The sequence below is a fragment of the Salvelinus alpinus genome, chromosome 13 (genome assembly GCF_045679555.1).
Source record: "Salvelinus alpinus chromosome 13, SLU_Salpinus.1, whole genome shotgun sequence".
In the NCBI taxonomy this organism is placed as follows: Eukaryota; Metazoa; Chordata; class Actinopteri; order Salmoniformes; family Salmonidae; genus Salvelinus; species Salvelinus alpinus.
Window position 1 is genome coordinate 39,296,534 of NC_092098.1, and position 20,032 is coordinate 39,316,565.

The following is a 20,032-nucleotide window of genomic DNA, read 5'->3' on the forward strand; positions in this document are numbered from 1 at the left end:
GGTGCAATACCCTTAATGTTTCATATAGAAATTGTGTATATAACTGATATTATCCGCTTCTCTGCATTAGTGGTAAGTCCTTCACAATACAGTTCTATCTAAACATTCTGTAGCGCCGCACCCTCTTGAATAAGTCCCAGATGTGCCACAGTCCTTCACCAGGGTCATAAAAAGACAGGTTGCGTGTCATGGTCACCAAGTATCAATTGAATTTGACAGTAGAACATGTTCATCAGTAGTCTATCTTTGATTTTATTCAGCAAAGCATATGCCTATTTTACAAACAGTACAGAAACAGAGGGATTGTCAATCATCATACAAACGGAGCAGCGGTTGTTAACATTTCAATCATGCAACAAGACAAGTGAAAGAATTGCAATGGCATCATACTTGTGTTTTGAGTTGGAGAAAACCATCCACAAATACAATTACTGAGCCACACGAAAGAGGGGGAGATCAATATGATCTGAACAACAGCCCAGGAGGTTGTCTGTCTTCTGTCAATTTCCGTTTAATAAGATAGACCATCACTGCCATTTCAATGCCAGGAACAAAATTAATCTTTCTTCACAGAAACGCAGGTTGCAAACTGGAATGGAACCAGCCATTTCTAATGCATGGTATTCAGTAGTTTCAATAGGTTGCCTACATTGAAAAAGTAAACAATCAAATGAGTTGAGGGCCCATGGATAAAAAAAAGTGAGAGAAGGCTTCAAAGACAGGATAACGGTGATGAATGTTTTTTAGGACAAAATATGTAATGACTGAAGCAAATGTCAATCTATGTGAATCTCAAAACAAAGTCAGACACGCCAAATGTTGTGTTTGGACCATGTGGTAATGGTTGAAAATCAAGCTGAATGTTATTTACCCTATTACATAGATACCGTCCCCCAATTGTTGAGCTGCAGTTTAAGATGGCATATATGGTCAGTTAACTGTAGGTAGGATGCTAAGGTGAAGAGACATAGAACATGTTGGGATAGAGAGAAGAAATGTGAACATGAACACAAATATCTTCAACAGATGACAAGTTTATTTCAACTCAAATAATTTACAGTTGCACTGGAGAAAAGTTTTGGTCATCGTTACCTTTGACCCCTTGTATTCACATTTAAACAGAGGAGCTATTTACTGGGATGGTGCAGCAGGTTAGTGCAAAAGGCACAATGGCTGCTATAAGAAATGAAGGAAAACAAGGTCAACTGGTTGCCATGCTCAGTATTGGGGGATGGATGTCGTAACATTTAAGGTCCGGGTGAGAACACATAACTAATATCCTGTGCTGTGAGAGTAAGGTCAAATTCATGTCTACCAAATTCATACCTCCTGTACCATAATACAAAATGTTGGTGATCGTATAGTCAACTATTCTACATATAGGGTGTGACAAAACCCAGGTACACCTTTAGCAAGCTAAGCCTGATGTGAAGCCTATGGAGATAATTCTGAATGACGGGATGATGAGCATGAACTGAAAGCAAAACAGACAGACCTACAGCCATCTACTTCGAGGACAAAAACAACAAAGTAATAAGGCAATCTTTCAAATGGGCAGGCATTTCTCACAGGGAAGAAAAGGACAAAATCATAGGCATTACAATGAATGGTTGCTGGGCTGACAACACAATGCTTTGTTTGTCACCCATCAACCCAGGACACAGTCTTTACTATGTACTTATGAAATGACACACTACAATGTAATATATTCAGCTCTGACTGAAAGCACTAGTTTTAACCTTAACATGAACTTCTGAAATAACAAGAGAGGAGATATCAGTGGAATTAATGCAGTTCTATGGAGGGGGGAGCATGTATTGTATGCCACACTCGGTTAGCTACTGCAGGAAAACCAAAGTTGATATGACAGCACCCTTAAAACCCATTTCAAATGAAATCCGAAAACCAATTCTAAAAATGATAAGGGATCAATTAAATAATCTGCAAATAAAAGCTAGGATCATACTGACATGTTTGAGAAACTGACAGATGAAAAATATGCAATTTAAATAAAGTAATTGCAACAAGAAAAACAACAATATAATGAAAATACTGTTCTGTCAAAACAAAACTGGAAATTAAAGTTTGGGGTAAAGGCTCATTGACAAAACTAAAATCTAATCAAAAAGGTACATCACATTCCAAATTGTTTGGAATACATTTTTTTACATTTAGTTATCATAGTTGTAATGTTGGATCGCTGCTGTAAATTGATTGTGTACCTTTTACATTCATTAAGTATATCAATAACGGAACAAATTGAAATAATTTTTAAAAACAGAGGTGAATCTAAATGGATTAATCGTTGCCAGTGAAGAGCTTTGTCATATACAGTAAATCATTCCACAATTACACACTTCACCATTACCAGAACCCACATTTAAAAAAGTGCTTAAAATAAAACACAAAAAATTATTAACGTGCATTCCAACATTCAATTACTCAAGGGCATACCAGTCGTCAGCATACACTAAATTCAAGGAAAAAGAGCGTTCTTTCTGCTATGCATGACAAGCTTAGATGTCAGAAGTATCACAACACTTGATTTAAAGCAACAAGCTTATTGGAAGAACATAGGAGATGGAGGTTGACATTTTGTTGCTACCAATCTTTCTAGAAGTCCACTTGACATAGCCAGGCCTCTTGTCAGTTAAAATTTAACTTCCAGGTGCTATAAAAGGCTTGTGGCCTAAAACACTCCTGAGGCGGGTAAGCCGGCCTCCCACACACACAATTGCAGGACTTTCAGAATGCAAGCAAGGATAAACCACTCAAGAATACACAAGTGAATGATGAAGAAACTGAAGGGGAAGAGAAAGGCAGCAAAATCTTATTTCAGTGTGACAAAGGCCCGTTGTCACGAGGAAACCAAAAACTTTTCACCATACACACATGAAGAGACGCAGGAACTTGTATTACCCGGACTGGATTATGTGAGGGTCAAATGTGTGACGAAAATGGGACAAAGACTGGTGACAATGTGGAAGTGCAGTTCCCATTCAGTCAATTTTGCGTTAGGACTTCTAGCTTTGCTGATATTGCATTTTGGAATTTTGTCACCAATGGCACGGGGGGGCTCAGGCAAACTGTTTCTGTACTGAATTCAAGAGTTCCTACAAATATTTACACAGTAGATACAGGCACTTATATGTCTTTGGTTGGAGTGATCCAACATTGCAGAAAAATGCATTCACAGAGCTGTACAGCCCAGTATTATTTTCAGGGTTCAGTAGGCAACTGGTCTTTTTTTATTTTACTTCATCCTCGGTTATATTTCAGTTCTGATGGCGATCCTAGAGTTCTTCTTACCCCTCTGACAAGGCCACCTGAGAGGAGAGAAAAAATAAATTCATGCTACTGCAGAATCATCCCTCTAACCGACTAGTCTGTCACAGCGTACAAATGAGGACCCTAGGGATGTTATGCTGAATAACAGTTTCCTAATGAGCCAAGTCAACTGTAAAACAGGAGCAACCAGATTTTTGTAGTGCTCAGGCATGTCGGGAATGCTCCGTCAGATACTGTAATCAGACACCTGGAAATCGGTGTTTAATTTTCAAGTTTTAATGTCACATGCACAAGTATGTATGTGCATATATAAATATTATGTGTGAGTGAGCAGATTGACTGAGTGTGTCGGGCCTGTGAGTGTGCATAAAGTCAGTGTAAAAAGAAAAGGCCAATAAGTATAACTCCGTATGTGTGGCTATTTTGCTAGCTATTTGTCAGTCTTATTGCTTGGGGTTAGAAGCTGAGAGCCTGTTGGTGCCAGACTTGATGCACCGGTACCGCTTGCCGTGCAGAAGCAGAGAGAAAAGTCTATGGCTTGGGTGGTTGGAGTCTACCGATTTTCCGGGCCTTCCTACCACACCGTCTGATATAGATGTCTTGGATGGCAGGGAGCTGTGCCCCAGTGATGTACTGAGCTGAGCGCACCACCCTCTGTAGTGAGGTGCTATTGCCATACCAGGCAGTGATGCAGCCAGTCAAAATGCTCTCAATGGTACAGCTGTAGAACTTTGAGAATGAGGGACCATGCCAAATTTTTTCAACCTCCTGAGATGGAGGCGCTGTCGCCATTTTAAGCCTTTAGTGATTTGGATATGAGGAATTTGAAGCTCCCGTCAATGTGGGCATTCTCACCCCCCCATTAGCTCCTTGGTCTTACTGACGTTGACGGAGAGGTTGTTGTTCTAGCACCACACTGCCTGGTCACTGACCTCCTCCCTGTAGGCTGACTCATCAGGCCTACCACCGTCATGTCGTCAGCAAACTTGATGGTGATGAAATCGTCCGTGGTCACGCAGTCGTGGGTGAACAGAGAGTATAGGAGGGGAATAAGCACACCCCTGTGGCACCCCTGTGTTATGGGTCAGCGTGGCGGAGGTGTTGAACGCTAAGCTGTAGTCAATGAACAGCATTCTCATAGGTAATCCTCTTATCTAGGTGGGTGAGGAGTGTGGAGAGCAATTGATTGCTTCATCTATGGATCTGTTGGGGCGGTATGCAAATTGAAGTGGGTCTAGGGTGTCTGGGACAGAGTTAACTTTTTGTCAATAGGGGGGCGCTATTTTCACTTGTAAAAAATTGTGCCCAAAATAAACTGCCTCGTACTCTATTCTTGCTCGTACAATATGCATATTATTATTACTATTGGATAGAAAACACTCTCAAGTTTCTAAAACCGTTTGAATTATATCTGTGAGTAAAACAGAACTCATTTTGCAGCAAACTTCCTGACAGGAAGTGAAAAATCTGAAATCAAGGCTCTGTTCCAGGGCCTTCCTATTCATTTGCTTGAAATCTATGGATATACATGCACTTCATACGCCTTCCACTAGATGTCAACAGGCAGTGGGAGGTGGAATGGGGTGTCTAGCTTGATCTGAGGTCGAACAAGAGCTCTTGGAATGACGTGACCCCAATTTCCTTTGTCTAGCAAGGCGCGGGAAGGACATCGACATTGGCTTCTGAAAAGCGTTCGGTATAGACGTCTAATAACTCCGGCTTTGATTTTATTTGATACATGTGATAATATCATCGTAAAGTATGTTTTTTCAATATAGTTTTATCAGATTATTGAACGTTTATCGGGAGTTTTGGCGTTTTCCGTTCTCTGCGTTTGGTGAAGATGGACATCTTCGCGCCACTTGGCTAGCTTTGGTTGCTAATTCGACAGGAGAAGAGGACATTCTAAAACCAAACAACGATTTATTCTGGACAAAGGACTCCTTGTACAAGATTCTGATGGAAGCTCAGCAAAAGTAGGAACCATTTATGATGTTATTTCGTATTTCTGTGGAAAATGTTTAGTTCTATTTTCCGCCCTCATTGCAGGCGCTGTCTCGCTATAACGTAAGCTGTATGTCGTACTAAAGTTATTTTTAAAAATCTAACATGGCGATTGCATTAAGAACTAGTGTATCTTTCATTTGCTGTACAACATGCATTTTTTAGTAAAGTTTATGATGAGTTCTTTGATTAGATTAGGTGACTGTCCAAAATATCTCCGGATAATTTTGTGCAGTTTGGCTATGTATTCACATTGTAAAACCACGATTTGTACCGCTAAATATGCACATTTTCGAACAAAACATATATGTATTGTGTAACATGATGTTATAGGACTGTCATCCGATGAAGTTTGTCAAGGTTAGTGAATAATTGTATATCTTTTGCGATCGCTACCTTTGCGGTGAATGAATGCGGTTGTGTGGTTGGCTATTGTGGTAAGCTAATATAATGCTATATTGTGTTTTCGCTGTAAAACACTTAATCTGAAATATTGGCTGGATTCACAAGATGTTAATCTTTCATTTGCCGTACACCATGTATTTTTCATAAATGTTTTATGATGAGTATTTAGGTATTTCACATTGCTCTCTGTAATTATTCCGGCTGCTTTGGTGATATTTTTTATGGTAGCTGCAATGTAAAACTATGATTTATACCTCAAATATGCACATTTTTGAACAAAACATAGATTTATTGTATAACACGTTATAAGACTCATCTGATGAAGTTGTTTCTTGGTTAGTGACTTATTATATCTCTATTTGGTCGGTTTTGTGATAGCTACCTATGCGGTAAAAAAATTGTGAAAATATGCGGTTGAGTCTTTTGCTATTGTGGTTAATAGAAATACATAGTGTTTTCGCTGTAAAACATTTTAAAAATCGGAAATGATGGCTGGATTCACAAGATGTGTATCTTTCATTTGGTGTCTTGGACTTGTGATTTCATGATATTTATATGCTAGTATTTACTTGTGGCGCTATGCTAGGCTATGCTATTCAGCTTTTTTACTGATGAGGATGCTCCCGGATCCGGGATGGTGACCAAGTAGAAGTTAATGTGTGCCATAACCAGCCTCTCAAACACTTCATGATTGCAAAAGTGAGTGCTACAGGGTGGTAGTCATTGTGGCATGAAGCCTTAAGAGTTCTTTGGGGATTACAGACTGGGACAAACGTGGGGATTACAGATGGAAAAGGAGAGGTTGAAAATGACCGTGAATATGCCTGCCAGCTGTCCTGCGCATGCTCCGAGAACACGCTCTGGAATACCGTCGGGCCCCGTGGCCTTGCGTGTGTTAACCTGATTAAAGACCTTTCTCACATCGTTCTCGGAGAACGAGATCACCCAATCCTCTGGGTAGGACGTCCCTCACACCCGGCACGATGTCGTTATTGTCAAAGCGTGCATAAAATGCATTAACCTCGTCTGGTAGAGGCATAGTTGGGCAGATCACGGTTGGGTCTTCCTTTGTAATCCGTAATGGACTGTAGCCCCTGCCACATGCGGCGGACGTTGGAACCTTTGTAGTATGATTCCACCTTATTCCTATACTGTCCTTTTGCTTGTTTGATGACTCTGCGGAGGTCATAGCGGGACTTCTTGTACTTATTCCGGTCCTCCACGGTTGCTTCAAGATTGTCTACGATAGCTCTGTGTGCAGTAGCCCTGTCCTTTAGCACCAACCTCAGTGTTAATACAGGGCTCGTCTTTGGGGAAACAGCAAACCCTCACTGTGGGGACAATGTCGCCGATCCATTTTCTAATGAAACTGGTGACGGGGGTGGTTAGCTCGTCAATGTTAAACATATTCCAATCAGCGCTAGCAAAGCAGCATAAGCTCCGATTCTGGTGACCATTTCTCAATGGAGAGTGTCACAGGTACTTAATGTTTGAGTTTCTGGAAGCAGGAGTACAGAGTCGTGATCTGATTTGCCAAATGGTGGACGAGGGTGGCCTTGTATGCTTGCGGGTAGAATAACAGTGGTCTAGGACTATCGTCCCTTGGGCCGTTGGAGACGTGTTGATTGAAATTGGGCATCACTTATCTTAGTGAAGCAGAATAAATCTGGCAACCAGAAATCCAGCATCTGGATGTAGATGTTCTTGCTTGATTATAGCCTTGTACAGTTCACTAAGTGCCAGCTTGTTATTTTTCTTATCCTGAGGTGGAGTGTATACAACAGTCACGATAACAGCTGAAAACTCCCAGTCACGATAACAGCTGAAAACTCCCTCGGGAGGTAGAAGGGACGGCATTTATTGGTTTTATTAACAAAATGACAGTTTTACCCCAGAGACTCAGCAATATCTTTTCACACTGTTTAATACGATATAAAAGGTGACTAGCTGTGTTGTGCTGTGTATTATTGCTCTGTATTGCATTCTGTTGTACCTTTTCACTCCGGGTGAAGTTTCCTCTAGATACAGATCTAGGATCAGCTTTGCCTCCACCAAACCTCAACCATTAGTGGTGGAAAATTATAAACTGACCCAAGATCAGTGTCTAAGGGCAACTTTACCCTACACCTACCTTTTCAGCGCAAAAGTCAGGGTTGGTGGTTGTCCGTACTTTCCCTGGCCGGCCCTTGATGACAGCATAACAGAACATGGTGATGACCATCACAAAGAGGAAGTAGCTGGTGTGCATTAGGTGCAGGTTGATGAGTGAGCGGTCGTCCTGCAAAAAGAGAGAAATAGCCTCAGCGCCAGGTAAACACTACCTCATGAAGGACAACATACTGCATACTGTACTTGGAAACTGGCTATTTTCTCTAATAGCCATTTCGCCCCCCCCCCCCATGTATTGTTCCTGTCATTTCAAATATAAATAATGTTTTAGGAAAACTGGTTGGTAATTGAATAATGCCATTGGTCCCCTAGGATAAATCTGGTTAAAGTCAAATGTAATTTAATTGCAAATTGTGCTTCTGCAATATTGCTCTATCTTTAGTCAGTTAGAACATATTAGCTAATGTGCACTTGGGGATTTAGATTTACAGTTTCCATTATGAATGCATTATAGAATTGAAGAGAACACAGGATGATAAAAATCACTCACGATATGAAGTTACACATAATTAAACTAGACAAGCGCCTATGTCCAAGCTGTATACCAAAAACAGTACTTATCTTCTTAAAAGGACTCATTTTGATTACAAACACTACATGGCTAAAAGTATGTGGACACCGGCTTGTTGAACATTTAATTCCAAAATCATGGGTATTAATAAGGAGTTGGTCCGCCCTTTGCTGCTATAACAGCCTCCACTCCTCTGGGAAGGCTTTCCACATTGCCGCGGGGACTTGCTTCCATTCAGCCACAAGAGCATTAGTGAGGTCTGGCACTGATGTTGAGCGATTAGGCCTGGCTCGCAGTCGGCGTTCCAACTCATCCCAAAGGTGTTCGATGGGGTTGAGGTCAGGGCTCTGTGCAGGGCAGTCAAGTTCTTCCACACCGATCTCAACAAACCATTTCTGTATGGACCTCGCTTTTTGCACGGGTGCATTGTCATGCTGAAACAGGAAAGGGCCTTCCCCAATCTGTTGCCACAAAGTTGGATGCACAGAATCGCCTAGAATGTCATTGTATGCTGTAGCGTTAACATTTCCCTTCAATGGAACTAAGTGGACTAGCCCGAACCATGAAGAAAAAAACAGCCCCAGACCATTATTCCTCCTCAAGCAAACTTTATGGTTGGCACTATTCATTGGAACAGGTAGCATAATCGACCAACATAAGTGCCCAACCTCACTAATGCTTGTGGCTGAATAGAAGCAAGTCCACGCAGCCTTCCAAGAAGAATGGAGGCTGTTATAGCAGCAAAGGAAGGACCAACTCCATATTAACGTCATGATTTTGGAATGAGATGTTTGACGAGCACTTTTGGCCATGTAGTGTAAAAAGCTTTACTCTAAAATGTTCTCAGTCTAAACCCTCAGCAAGGTTATCCACAAACACAGGCTGCGTCTGAAATGGCACCCATAGGGAGCTGGTTAATAGCTGTGCACTAGAGAATACGTTGCCATTAGGGACTCGGACATAAAACAGCACTGCTGCAGACAGTGGCTGCTGACTCACGTCTGGCACGATGACGGTCAGCTTGGGGTTGAGGGTGTGGTACACCTTCCCGATGGCTCCTTTGTAACACCAGAAAGGGTTGTAGTCCTGCGTGTACTTGGTGTCCGAGTCACGGGCCGTGGTGAAGATCTTGTACCAGGACGTGGCGTTGGTGTAGGTCTCTGGGACACAGTGGGGCGGTTGCCTGGAAGGCAACATTTAATAAACTTGAATACCTTGCCCTGTTTCATTCTATTTTGTTATGGTCAGGAGACGTGGTCATGAAAAATCTTTGTTCTGTGTTAAGACTATTCTGTTTGGACCATGAAGTTTCGCACCAATGCTTAGTACGCAGTTTGATAAAACTTGAATTTAATACAAAAGTCTCCTTGTACCGTAGTACAACTGATATTCTACGAACAGTGTGCACTTAGTTGTCAGTGTTACTGATGTGAGGTTATTCACTGTCATGAGCAAATGACTGATGATTCCATCAGTTTTATTCCAATGTCAAAAATAAATTTTTATATTTCACTATACGTATTACAAGATTGCCTAAATGCAAGTCCAACATTGACTATCAAATACAGGTCTAGTCATGAAATACAAAGATCATTTAGTATATGGATGCATCACAATTCAGGGGTTTAGTGGCACTCACACTGTGACAGGGAAGACGTTGCTGGCAGCAGTGATGGTCATACAAGTGCTAAACACCACTTGTTCACAGTGGCCGTGCAGCACGCACTCATCAGAATTCCACGACGCTGGCAGTGTGAAGGTGATGTTCATCTCCTCGTGGGCATCCCTGCCTTTGAGGACACACACACACACGTAAGCAATGTTCCCTCTAAGATGCGTGCAGCTCCCATCGGACTGCCACACAGAATAAGATTGAACTTCACTCAACTTTCTACAGTTCTCCCCTTTAGTTAACACTGTCAACGTTTCGCTCAACTTTGGGAATTGTGATCGAATCAACGCAATATTAGCCACTTTCAATGTAATATACCGAAACAAAAACGAACTACGCAAGATTTAGTATGCAAAGAGATGTTCTTATAGGTAGTGCCATTAGAATAGGATTCTATTACACTGACAGGCAAGTCAGTACTCTACACAGACCGGTGCGCCATAACCAATCAGAGCTGCAGTAGGCCTATATGCAAATAGGCATTGTCATATATGGATCTGTGCCATTCACTTTGAACTGGACTGTGTTTAGGCTACAGCATGAGCGGTCGTGAGTAGATGCGCTTGTTTTGAGATCAAAGTGAGAGTTGCATGTAGCCATGTGTACACATTTGTTCATATTCTTTGCTAGTTAGTGAGTTATTAGCCCAGTTATAGCTCATTTATAGTCAACAATGGAGAGTGATTGCTTCCAACAAAAGCACAACGTGCACATTTCTAGCCATCTTTGAAAAGCAAGACAGGTAAAGATCTTTATGTGTTAACTTAACTTCTCTAGGGTAGGGGGCAGCATTCGGAATTTTGAGATGAAATGCATGCCCAAATTAAACTGCCTGCTTCTTGAGCCCAGAAGATATGATATGCATATAACTGGTAGATTTGGATAGAAAACACTCTAACGTTTCCAAAACTGTTAAAATAGTGTCTGCGAGTATAACAGAACTGATTTGGCAGGCGAAAACCTGAGAAAAATCCATTCAGGAAGTAGTTTTTTTTGTTGGTTTTGTAGTTTTCTATTCAATGCTACAGTATCCATTGACTTAGGACTCAAATTGCAGTTTCTATGCCTTCCACTAGATGTCAACGGTCTTTAGAAATTGTTTCAGGCTTGAATTCTGAAAAATTAGGAAGTAAGAGCAGTCAATGAGTGGACCCTAAAGTGTCACAGAGCTTTTTCATGCGCGAGACCGAGAGAGTGCCTTTCTTGTTTACCTTTTAAATTGACTGCGTTATTGTCCGGTTGAAATATTATCGATTATTTAGGCTAAAAACAACCTGAGGATTGAATATAAACATCGTTTGACATGTTTCTATGAACTTTATGGATACAATTTTGATTTTTTTGTCTTCCTGTTTTGACTGCGTTTGAGCCTGTGGATTACTGAAGAAAACGCAAACAAAACTGAGGTTTTTGGATATAAAGAGACTTTATCGAACAAAAGGAACATTTATTGAGTAAATTAATGTCTGCTGAGTGCAACCATATGAAGATCGACAAAGGTAAGGGATTAATTTTCTCTCTATTTCTGACTTGTGTAACTGTTCTACTTGGCTGGTTACTGTTTGTAATGATTTGTCTAGTGGGCTATGTTCTCAAATAATCGTAAGGTATGCTTTCGCCGTAAAGCATTTTTTTTTAAATCTGACACCGTGGTTGGATTCACAAGAAGTTAATCTTTAAACCTATGTAAAATGTTTTGTTTTCTGAATTTTTATAATGAGTATTTCTGTATTTGAATTTGGCGCCCAGCAGTTTCACTGGCTGTTGAAGAGGTGGGACGCTAACGTCTCACGTACCCAAGAGAGGTTAAGGATCGGACCCTTTTAAAAAATGAGAATAGCCTAAAATTACATACCAAATCTAACTGCCTGTAGCTCAGTACTTGAAGCAAGGATATGCATATTCTTGATGCCATTTGAAAGTAAACACTGAAGTTTGTGGAAATGTAAAATTAATGTAGGAGAACATAACACATTAGATCTGGCAAAAAAAGAAAAGCGTTTCCTTTTCATCATCTTTGAAATGCAAGAGAAAAACCATTATATGACATAGGACTCTAGGCGCAATTTCAATTTTGACCAATAGATGGCAGCAGTGTATGTGCAAAGTGTCAGACTGATCCAATGAACCATTGCATTACTGTTCAAAATGTTGTATTAAGTCTGCCAAAATGTGCCTAATTGGTTTATTGATACATTTTCAAGTTCATAACTGTGCATTCTCCTCAAACAATATAATGGTATTCTTTCACTGTAATAGCTACGGTAAATTGGACAGTGCAGTTAGATTAACAAGAATTTAAGCTTTCTGCACATATCAGATATGTCTATGTCCTGGGAAATGTTCTGGTTACTTACAACGTCATGCTAATCACATTAGCGCACGTTACCTCAATCATCCCGCGGGGGGGGGAGGACATTGATCCAGTAGAGGTTAAAAGGGACAGTGTTGTATTTTGAGACAGAATAAGGTAAGTAGCCAATAGGCAGAAGGTAGCATACTGTCTGATTCTGTAAAGTAGTTTCTTGCATCAAACACAACATGTTCAGTCACCTCCTTGTCTGAAGGACAAGTGGATAAACAGGTTAATGGCAAGCCCTGCATGTTTTTGTTTTTCTTAGTCTCATGGAATGTAAGCATTGAACACCACAGAATGGCTGCTACCGTAGGCTGAATGATAGAACAGGGATGTGTTTTTCTCCATTGTTTTTCTTGGTAGGCCACTCTGGTAGGCCTACATTATGATCAAATAGCCACAGTAGCCTACTTGGCCACTTAAAATGTAAAGCTAGTACAGCCTCAGTGTTCATTTAACATGCACCGGAAGTTGCACCGAGTTTGGTCAGTGCCAAAATTGAGGAAACGTTGCTTGGAAGTACACCCGACAGGTAAAACAGCATCACAGTTGGCCCCTGGACATGTAAAGAATGTGCAGTTGACAATAGCTCCACTGTAAGGAATATGACATATGTCCTGCAACAGCCCATTTAGCCTCCATCAATATATGTCATTCAATTCACATGTAAAGTTGTATTGTGGGGGGAAAACAAACGCTGACTGCAGGGGTTTTTCTGCCATTGAAATCCTTGGGCAGGACAAAAAAACTATTGGGATGGAAAAACACTGAGTGTAAACGACTTAATCAGATATCACGCAACACGTCTGCCACGCTGAGCTGCAACACTGGTGCCCCTCAGGGGTGCGTGCTTAGTCCCCTTCTATACTCCCTGCTCAGCCATGACTGCGTAGCCAAATACAACTCCAACGCCATCATTAAATTTGCTGATGACACAAATGGTAGGCCCGATTACCGACAACGATAAGACAGCCTATAGGGAGGTTAGAGACCTGGCAGTGTGGTGCCAGGACAACAACCTCTCCCTCAATGTGAGCAAGACAAAGGAGCTAATCGTGGACGACGGGCAAAGGCAGGCCGAACCGGCCCCCATTAACATCGACGAGGCTGTAGCGGAGCGGGTTCGAGAGTTTCAAGTTCCTTGGTGTCCACATCACCAACTAACTATCATGGTCTTGTATTGCACATTTTTATTTTTGTGTTTTTCTTAACTAATTTCTTTGTTCATGCAAGTGGCTGACTGAACGAATCCTCACTATCAGTAGCTGCAATTTGGCAGTACGCCCAGACCTTGTTTTTACGAACGAAAGAACTCAGTTAAAGGTCTCAGCTTAGAGATAAGAAGCCTCATGAGGTATTGGTCGGTCACATGAATGAAACAAAATGGTAATGATCAATTAATTATGCTAAATCATGCAAATATAACTTGTATAGCCATATATAAGACAACAGCTGGGACTGCCCAGGCAGAGCTCCTGATTGACATGTGTACTATGGTGCATTGAGTTTAGAGGTCGACCGATTAATCGGGGCAGATTTCAAGTTTTCATAACAATCGGAAGTAGGTATTTTTGGGCGCCGATTTATTTTATTTATTTTTTTACACCTTTATTTAATCTTTATTTAACTAGGCAAGTCAATTAAGAACACATTCTTGTTTTCAATGACGGCCTAGGAACGTTCTGCCTCGTTTAGGGGCAGAACGACAGATTATTAACCTTGTCAGCTCGGGGGATCCAATCTTGCATTGATTACATTGCAATCCACGAGGAGCCTGCCTGTTAGCGAATGCAGTAAGCTAAGGTAAGTTGCTAGCTAGCATTAAACTTCTCTTATAAAAAACAATCAATCAATGACTGTCATTGCTCCAATGTGTACTTAACCATAAACATCAATGCCTTTCTTAAAATCAATACACAAGTATATATTTTTAAACCTGCATATTTAGCTAAAAGAAATCCAGGTTAGCAGGCAATATTAACCAGGTGAAATTGTGTAATTTCTCTTGCGTTCATTGCACGCAGAGTCAGGGTATATGCAACAGTTTGGGCCGCCTGGCTCTTTGCGAACTAATTTGCCAGAACTTTACGTAATTATGACAACATTGAAGGTTGTGCAATGTAACAGGAATATTTAGACTCATGGATGCCACCCTTTAGATAAAATATGGAACAAATAAACGTTTTGTTTTCGAGGTGATAGTTCCCGGATTAGTCAAAGGTATATGGTTTAGAGAGAAATAGTCGACGCGTTATAATTCCTGTAATAACTTGCGGCTGAATTTGAAAGGGGTTCCTTCGTTATTTTACCGTTCATGTCTTCCATAGAGAATGTCTTGATCTACTTCAAATAAGGTCTGTGTTTCGTGCAGGCTTAAACCGCCTCGACGTTTTGATACCCGTGTAAATCTCACTAGGATAAGGTAACGTTTGTCAATATATTTTCATAAATCCACTCTACAAAAAAAATGATCTTCGCTTATATTTAGCCAATATTGATCAGAGTTACCTTGTCCTATGGATATCTACACAGTTATAAAATTGGCACAGTGATGTAAGCCTACACGAAACACAGACCTTATTTTAAGTGAATCTAAAAATATCCTATGGAATAAATGAAGGAAGCGCTTTTCAGATTTTGCTAGAAGGTGTCATGGGAATTATGACTCGCACTTTGGTTGTCAAATCTTACCATGCCCATTATTAAAATAGGATTTCCTGCATATAGAAATGAAAGTTTTTGTTTTCAACATTCATCACAGGTAACTTAAACTCTATTTTTATTCAAACAGTTGAGAGTATTTGTCTCCTAAGCAGACTCTTCAGTATCATTGTCACTTCACAGCTGTGTGCGTGTTAGTATTTATGTATTATATTAAGTTAAAATAAGTGTTCATTGTTCATTCAGTATTGTTGCAATTGTCATTATGACAAAAATGTGTGTGTGTATGATATATATATTTAAAAAAAATTATATATATATATATTTTTTAATAAATCGGCCGATTGATCGGTATCGGCTTTTTTTGTCCTCCAACAATCGGTATCGGCATTGAAAAATCATAATCGGTCGACCTCTAATTGAGTTGGTTGGAACCTCTCTAGCGCGCTGACAAATAAACAATGATTCAATTAAGATAGACTTCGAGTGTCCCTGTGTAAGAATTTCCACGACAGCCCAAACACACCAAGACAGTCGTGAAGAGGGCACAACATATTTTCCCCATCAGGAGACTGAAAAGATTTTGTATGGATCCACAGATCCTCAAAAATTTCTAAAGCTGCACCATCGAGAGCATCCTGATCGGTTGCATCACTGCCTGGTAAGGCAACTTCTCGGCATCTGACTGTAAGGCGCTACAGAATATAGCACATACACCCCAGTACATCGCTGGGGCCAAGCTTCCTACCATCCAGGACCTATATACTTGGCAGTGTCAGAGACAAGCAGTGCGGAGCGCCAAGTCTAGGACCAAAAGGCTCCTTAACAGCTTCTATCTCCAAGCCATAAGACTGCTGAACAATTAATCAAATGGCCACTCAGACTATTTTACACTGACCCCCGCCATTTGTTTTTACACTGCTGCTACTCGCTGTTTATTATCTATGCATAGTCACTTCACCCCTACCTACATGTACAAATTACCTTGACTAACCTGTACCCCCGCACACCGAATCGGTACCGGTACCCCCTGTATATAGCCTCGTTATTTTATTGTGTTAATTTTTATTATTATTATTTTTTTTTTTTTATTTGTTTATTTGGTCAATATTTTCTTAACTCTTTCTTGAACTGCATTGTTGGTTAAAGTTTTGTAAGTAAGAATTTCACGTTAAGGTCTACACCTGTTGTATTCGATGCATGTGACAAATAAAGTTTGATTTGAAGTATGTAGAAAAGATAATGGACCTCTACATATATATTTTTTTATAATATAATCTTTGAGAACTAACAAATCTCAAAATAAAAGCTAGACAGTGAGGGATAACTGAAAAATCCAAGAACAATGAATTTGACAGTATTGATTTTATTATTATGTTTGAGCAAAACACAGCACTGCTTTAAAAACTGTACATTTCTCTCAGCTCCATGGCAGAATATGTAGAATAGCAGGAAATTAGCATCAAATCTAAAAATTATTATCTCAGCTTCAGAAAAAAATTGTAGAGTTGCAGGAAACTGGCTTAAATTAAAAATGTCTTTACACCGCCAAGATGATTGCCTTTAAAATGTCACGCCTCCTACCATGTCCCCTGCCACACCCACCACCTAAGTCCCTTTTGATCCAGAAAACACTGAACTGCAAACATACATTTTCAAACAGTCAGACAGCTTTGAGACTGGCCTACTATGCCCATGCAAAGCCTGCAGGTGACGTGCACGGAGAAGGAATTTGGCATTGATTTCTAATAATCCTTATGTTGACAAGGGACTATTGTCTCAGTTGAGTGGCAAATTGCAACAACAACAAACAAAAAAAGGGGGGGATACATCAATACCTATTCAGTCTGGGCCTGAAACACACTCTGTAGCAACAAAGGCCAAAGGCACTTTGTTCTTCGCCCTACCACGGGACAGACTGGGAGTAGTATCTGGACTACTAGCCACTGATTGACTATACAATGCTTCACTGTTCACTCCCACTGAGCCACTCTTTCAGCGCCCCATGAAAAGTGGTAACTCAAAACCTATCGATAAAGGATTGACTGAACCACCAAAGAACTGGCTAACAACACTCAGACTCCTGAGAAGTTGTGACAAAAACACAAAACAAATGCTTACACAAAGGATGGCTACTTACAGTCATAAATCCACCGCTTTCCTGCATCCACTTACAGGTGAATCGAACTCACAACTAAATAAATAATATGTTGGCTTGGACAGTCAAATAACACACTTCAACACAGAGGGGCTTTTTTAGACTGTGCATCTACCATAGTTGCTGGACCTGTGCTGACAATGACAATGTGAAAGAAAGCATTTAAGCAGCTCGGTACGATAGTGTGAAAAGGATTAATGCACATAGACCCTGTAACATGTGGAGGAAGAAGGGACTGAAGACACAAGTGGACTCACCGGCCAGGCCAACCTGTCCCACCAAAACGGTGGCGTAGAGGTGGGTGATGTTACGTGAGTAGCCCCCGAAGGGCCTCAAGGGGTCCAGGGTAAGGGTGATGGGCACAGAGATATTGATTGGGCCCGGGTCCTCCAGGAGCAGCGGGGCCTGGGTGCTGGAGCGCGCCTGGCCGCTGGTCACCGTGCTTTCGGGCGTGGTTGACTCGTTCAGGCTGTGCTTGAGCGTCTCATTCTCTGATACGCAGAAGTCAATCTCGTTGAAGCGCAGAAGGAAGATGTTCCAGTCCTGGAGAAGGGGAGGAGACAGTCATGCATCTATCCATCTGTGGCTCTGGTGTTGGATAGCACAGCTTATGGCTGTTGACTATTTTTAAATAATCACCAATAATATGGTTAGGTTAAATTGTGACTATCAAGTCAAACTTCAAGAAATTAGTTTGGCTAAATGAGCTAATAACTTTGATGTATGACAGCCATGTATAGTTCAGCTTCAGATATCAAGAAACCTCCTGCTGCATGGGTTTTGTACATGTTCCTATGACAGCATCAGTATTGATGTACCAGTGGGAGGCATGTCCCTCCTACCTCAGTCATCTCTGGGGATTTGATCTCCTTGATTTTGAAGAAGTAGCCGATGGTGAGGAAGGCGATGGCCACGGCGCTGACGCTGACCATAAAGATGACCAGTGGCGGACGATTATTGATGTAGCTCCTCAGGTTCTCCAGAGGATTTAACAGGTACACCTGCAGACAGACAAGGCATGCACACCTAATTTGGTTTCACTGTGCCTCAGGCTCACACAATGCCAGGTCTCTCAACTCATCAAGCTTGATGAAAAGTGTCATAGACAAACACAATGGACACAAATACTCAAAGGCATTTGCTGTGTGACTAACTGGAGAAAATAATGAGCTTGAGATACTGGCATAAAATGTATGAAAAAACAGCATGGTTGATTGACTCAACTGGGGCACAGAGAGGGATTGTCTATGACAATCATTAATTGGCATTTACTCCACACAGAAGTGGTTTTCATGGTTCAAGAAACGTATTGCTGCAAAGAGGGAAGAAACAGTATCAGAGCTTGGCATCCTTGTCAGAAAACAAGCGAATTAGGTGGCGTGAGGTAATGAGAATGTCTACTTACCTTTTTCATCAAAGACATGAACACACATCTGACATAACTCCATAGTGAATTGCGTGAGTACATCCCTGGGCCCTCAACAGGGCTGCCAAACCACTATGCACGTTGCCAAAGAGAAACTAATGCGCTGCTTCCCCCTTCTTTGCATACAGCGAAAAATAGATGCCTGAAAGTCAATGTCCTTAGTTCAAGCTCACACTAAAATGGGGTGCCATGCAACCTTGCATAAGACCTGAAAGACAAGGGATATTCCTGTTGAAACATGCTGCACACACTTTGATTGTTGTTGTTTATTACTTAAGGATCTATTTTAGTCTCATCACAGGCTGCTTGTTGGCAAGGTCTTCGGAATCCAATTTGACAGAATATAAAAGGCATGAATGACAACAATGTAACGTTACCTTGGTTGGTACAATTCTAGTTGAGTTGGTTTACAATGCTAAATAGCTAGCTCCCTATCTACCAAGTAAAGTAGAATTACATTACCAACGTTAGCTAGCGCTAGTTGCCCTATTAAAAAAGAAAATAATACACAAACGTTATCTAGTAGTTAGCTTATTAACGTTAGTTAATTCACAATGGCATGGGTCGATGCGAGTACGCTATAGCGTTAGTTAGCTAACTAACGTTATGGCTGCAATTAGTTAACGTTAGCTAGCTAACGCGTTAAATGCAATACATGAATGAAAATATACTGCCACTGGTAATGATTTTGGCTAGTTTGTTAGCTAACATATGGATTGCAAACAACCGAGTTGATTATTTGTAAACTACCTAAACTAGCTAACGTCACCCAAAACAATCAACATTTAAAGCAGATGGTGTACTGTAACTAACGTAGTTATGCTAACGTCGTTAGCCATCTAGCTAGCCAAATACACCGACACCGGTATTAACTAAAGTTAGCCATCTGAACTATAGTAAAAGGCCTTACTTACATGGGGTGCATGGCGTTAGCTATATCGAACACATGTTAACGATAGATAATAGTTAAATATAATAAAAACTCACCATTTTCTCAGCGCGCACGAAGTTAGCAGATATTGTGTGACTTCGCTGACGGGCTAACTAGCGCGCGCTACTATACTTGCTAGCGTGTCTAGTCGCAGAGTCCCGGGAAAAGTAAAGACCGGAGAATGGGGACAGTCGGGATTTTAGTTTTGAAATAACCACTTACTCATTTCCATTATTTGCCTATCCCAGCGAGGCTCAAATGTTACACATCTGTTTGTTTATTAACCTTGTTTTACTCGGTCGTTTCCCCCCACTGCGAAGATGTGTAGCTAGTTTTACGTACTATTTTAATATTCTGAAGAATTTACGCCAAATTTCACCATAGGTGCATTCACAAGCTACACATTTAGCGTATGCGATGACAGAGCATGTTCAGGGTGTTTGCACGTTCT

General features: G+C 40.9%; 1 protein-coding gene across 4 annotated transcripts; it reads right to left on the reverse strand.

Annotated features, from left to right (window-relative positions):
* Positions 1-1,014: 1,014 nt before the first annotated feature.
* tmem248 (transmembrane protein 248) lies at positions 1,015-19,998 on the reverse strand. Of its 4 annotated transcripts, none has more exons than XM_071339279.1 (8): positions 19,804-19,949; positions 18,630-18,858; positions 18,067-18,225; positions 17,482-17,767; positions 10,017-10,167; positions 9,377-9,560; positions 7,829-7,975; positions 1,015-3,326 (listed from the first exon to the last, which is right to left on the reverse strand). In XM_071339279.1, exons 2-8 carry the CDS (start codon positions 18,690-18,692, stop codon positions 3,306-3,308), a joined length of 1,011 nt encoding a protein of 336 aa, XP_071195380.1. In that variant the 5' UTR covers positions 18,693-18,858; positions 19,804-19,949; the 3' UTR covers positions 1,015-3,305. The 4 variants fall into 4 exon arrangements, with proteins under 4 accessions (XP_071195380.1, XP_071195381.1, XP_071195383.1 ...); XM_071339280.1 differs by having other exon boundaries at positions 19,638-19,949; XM_071339282.1 differs by lacking the exon at positions 18,630-18,858 and having other exon boundaries at positions 19,638-19,998.
* Between the last annotated feature and the right edge of the window lie 34 nt (positions 19,999-20,032).

What these genes read in the sequence shown, in the direction of transcription:
- tmem248 (XM_071339279.1), bottom strand. Translation starts at nt 18,692, where the DNA reads ATGTACTCACGCAATTCACTATGGAGTTATGTCAGATGTGTGTTCATG. An exon ending in TCATGTCTTTGATGAAAAAG is followed by an intron (nt 18,226 to 18,629) that starts GTAAGTAGACAT and finishes GTCTGTCTGCAG; the next exon opens with GTGTACCTGTTAAATCCTCT. An exon ending in CTGACTTTTGCGCTGAAAAG is followed by an intron (nt 3,327 to 7,828) that starts GTAGGTGTAGGG and finishes CTCTCCTCTCAG; the next exon opens with GTGGCCTTGTCAGAGGGGTA.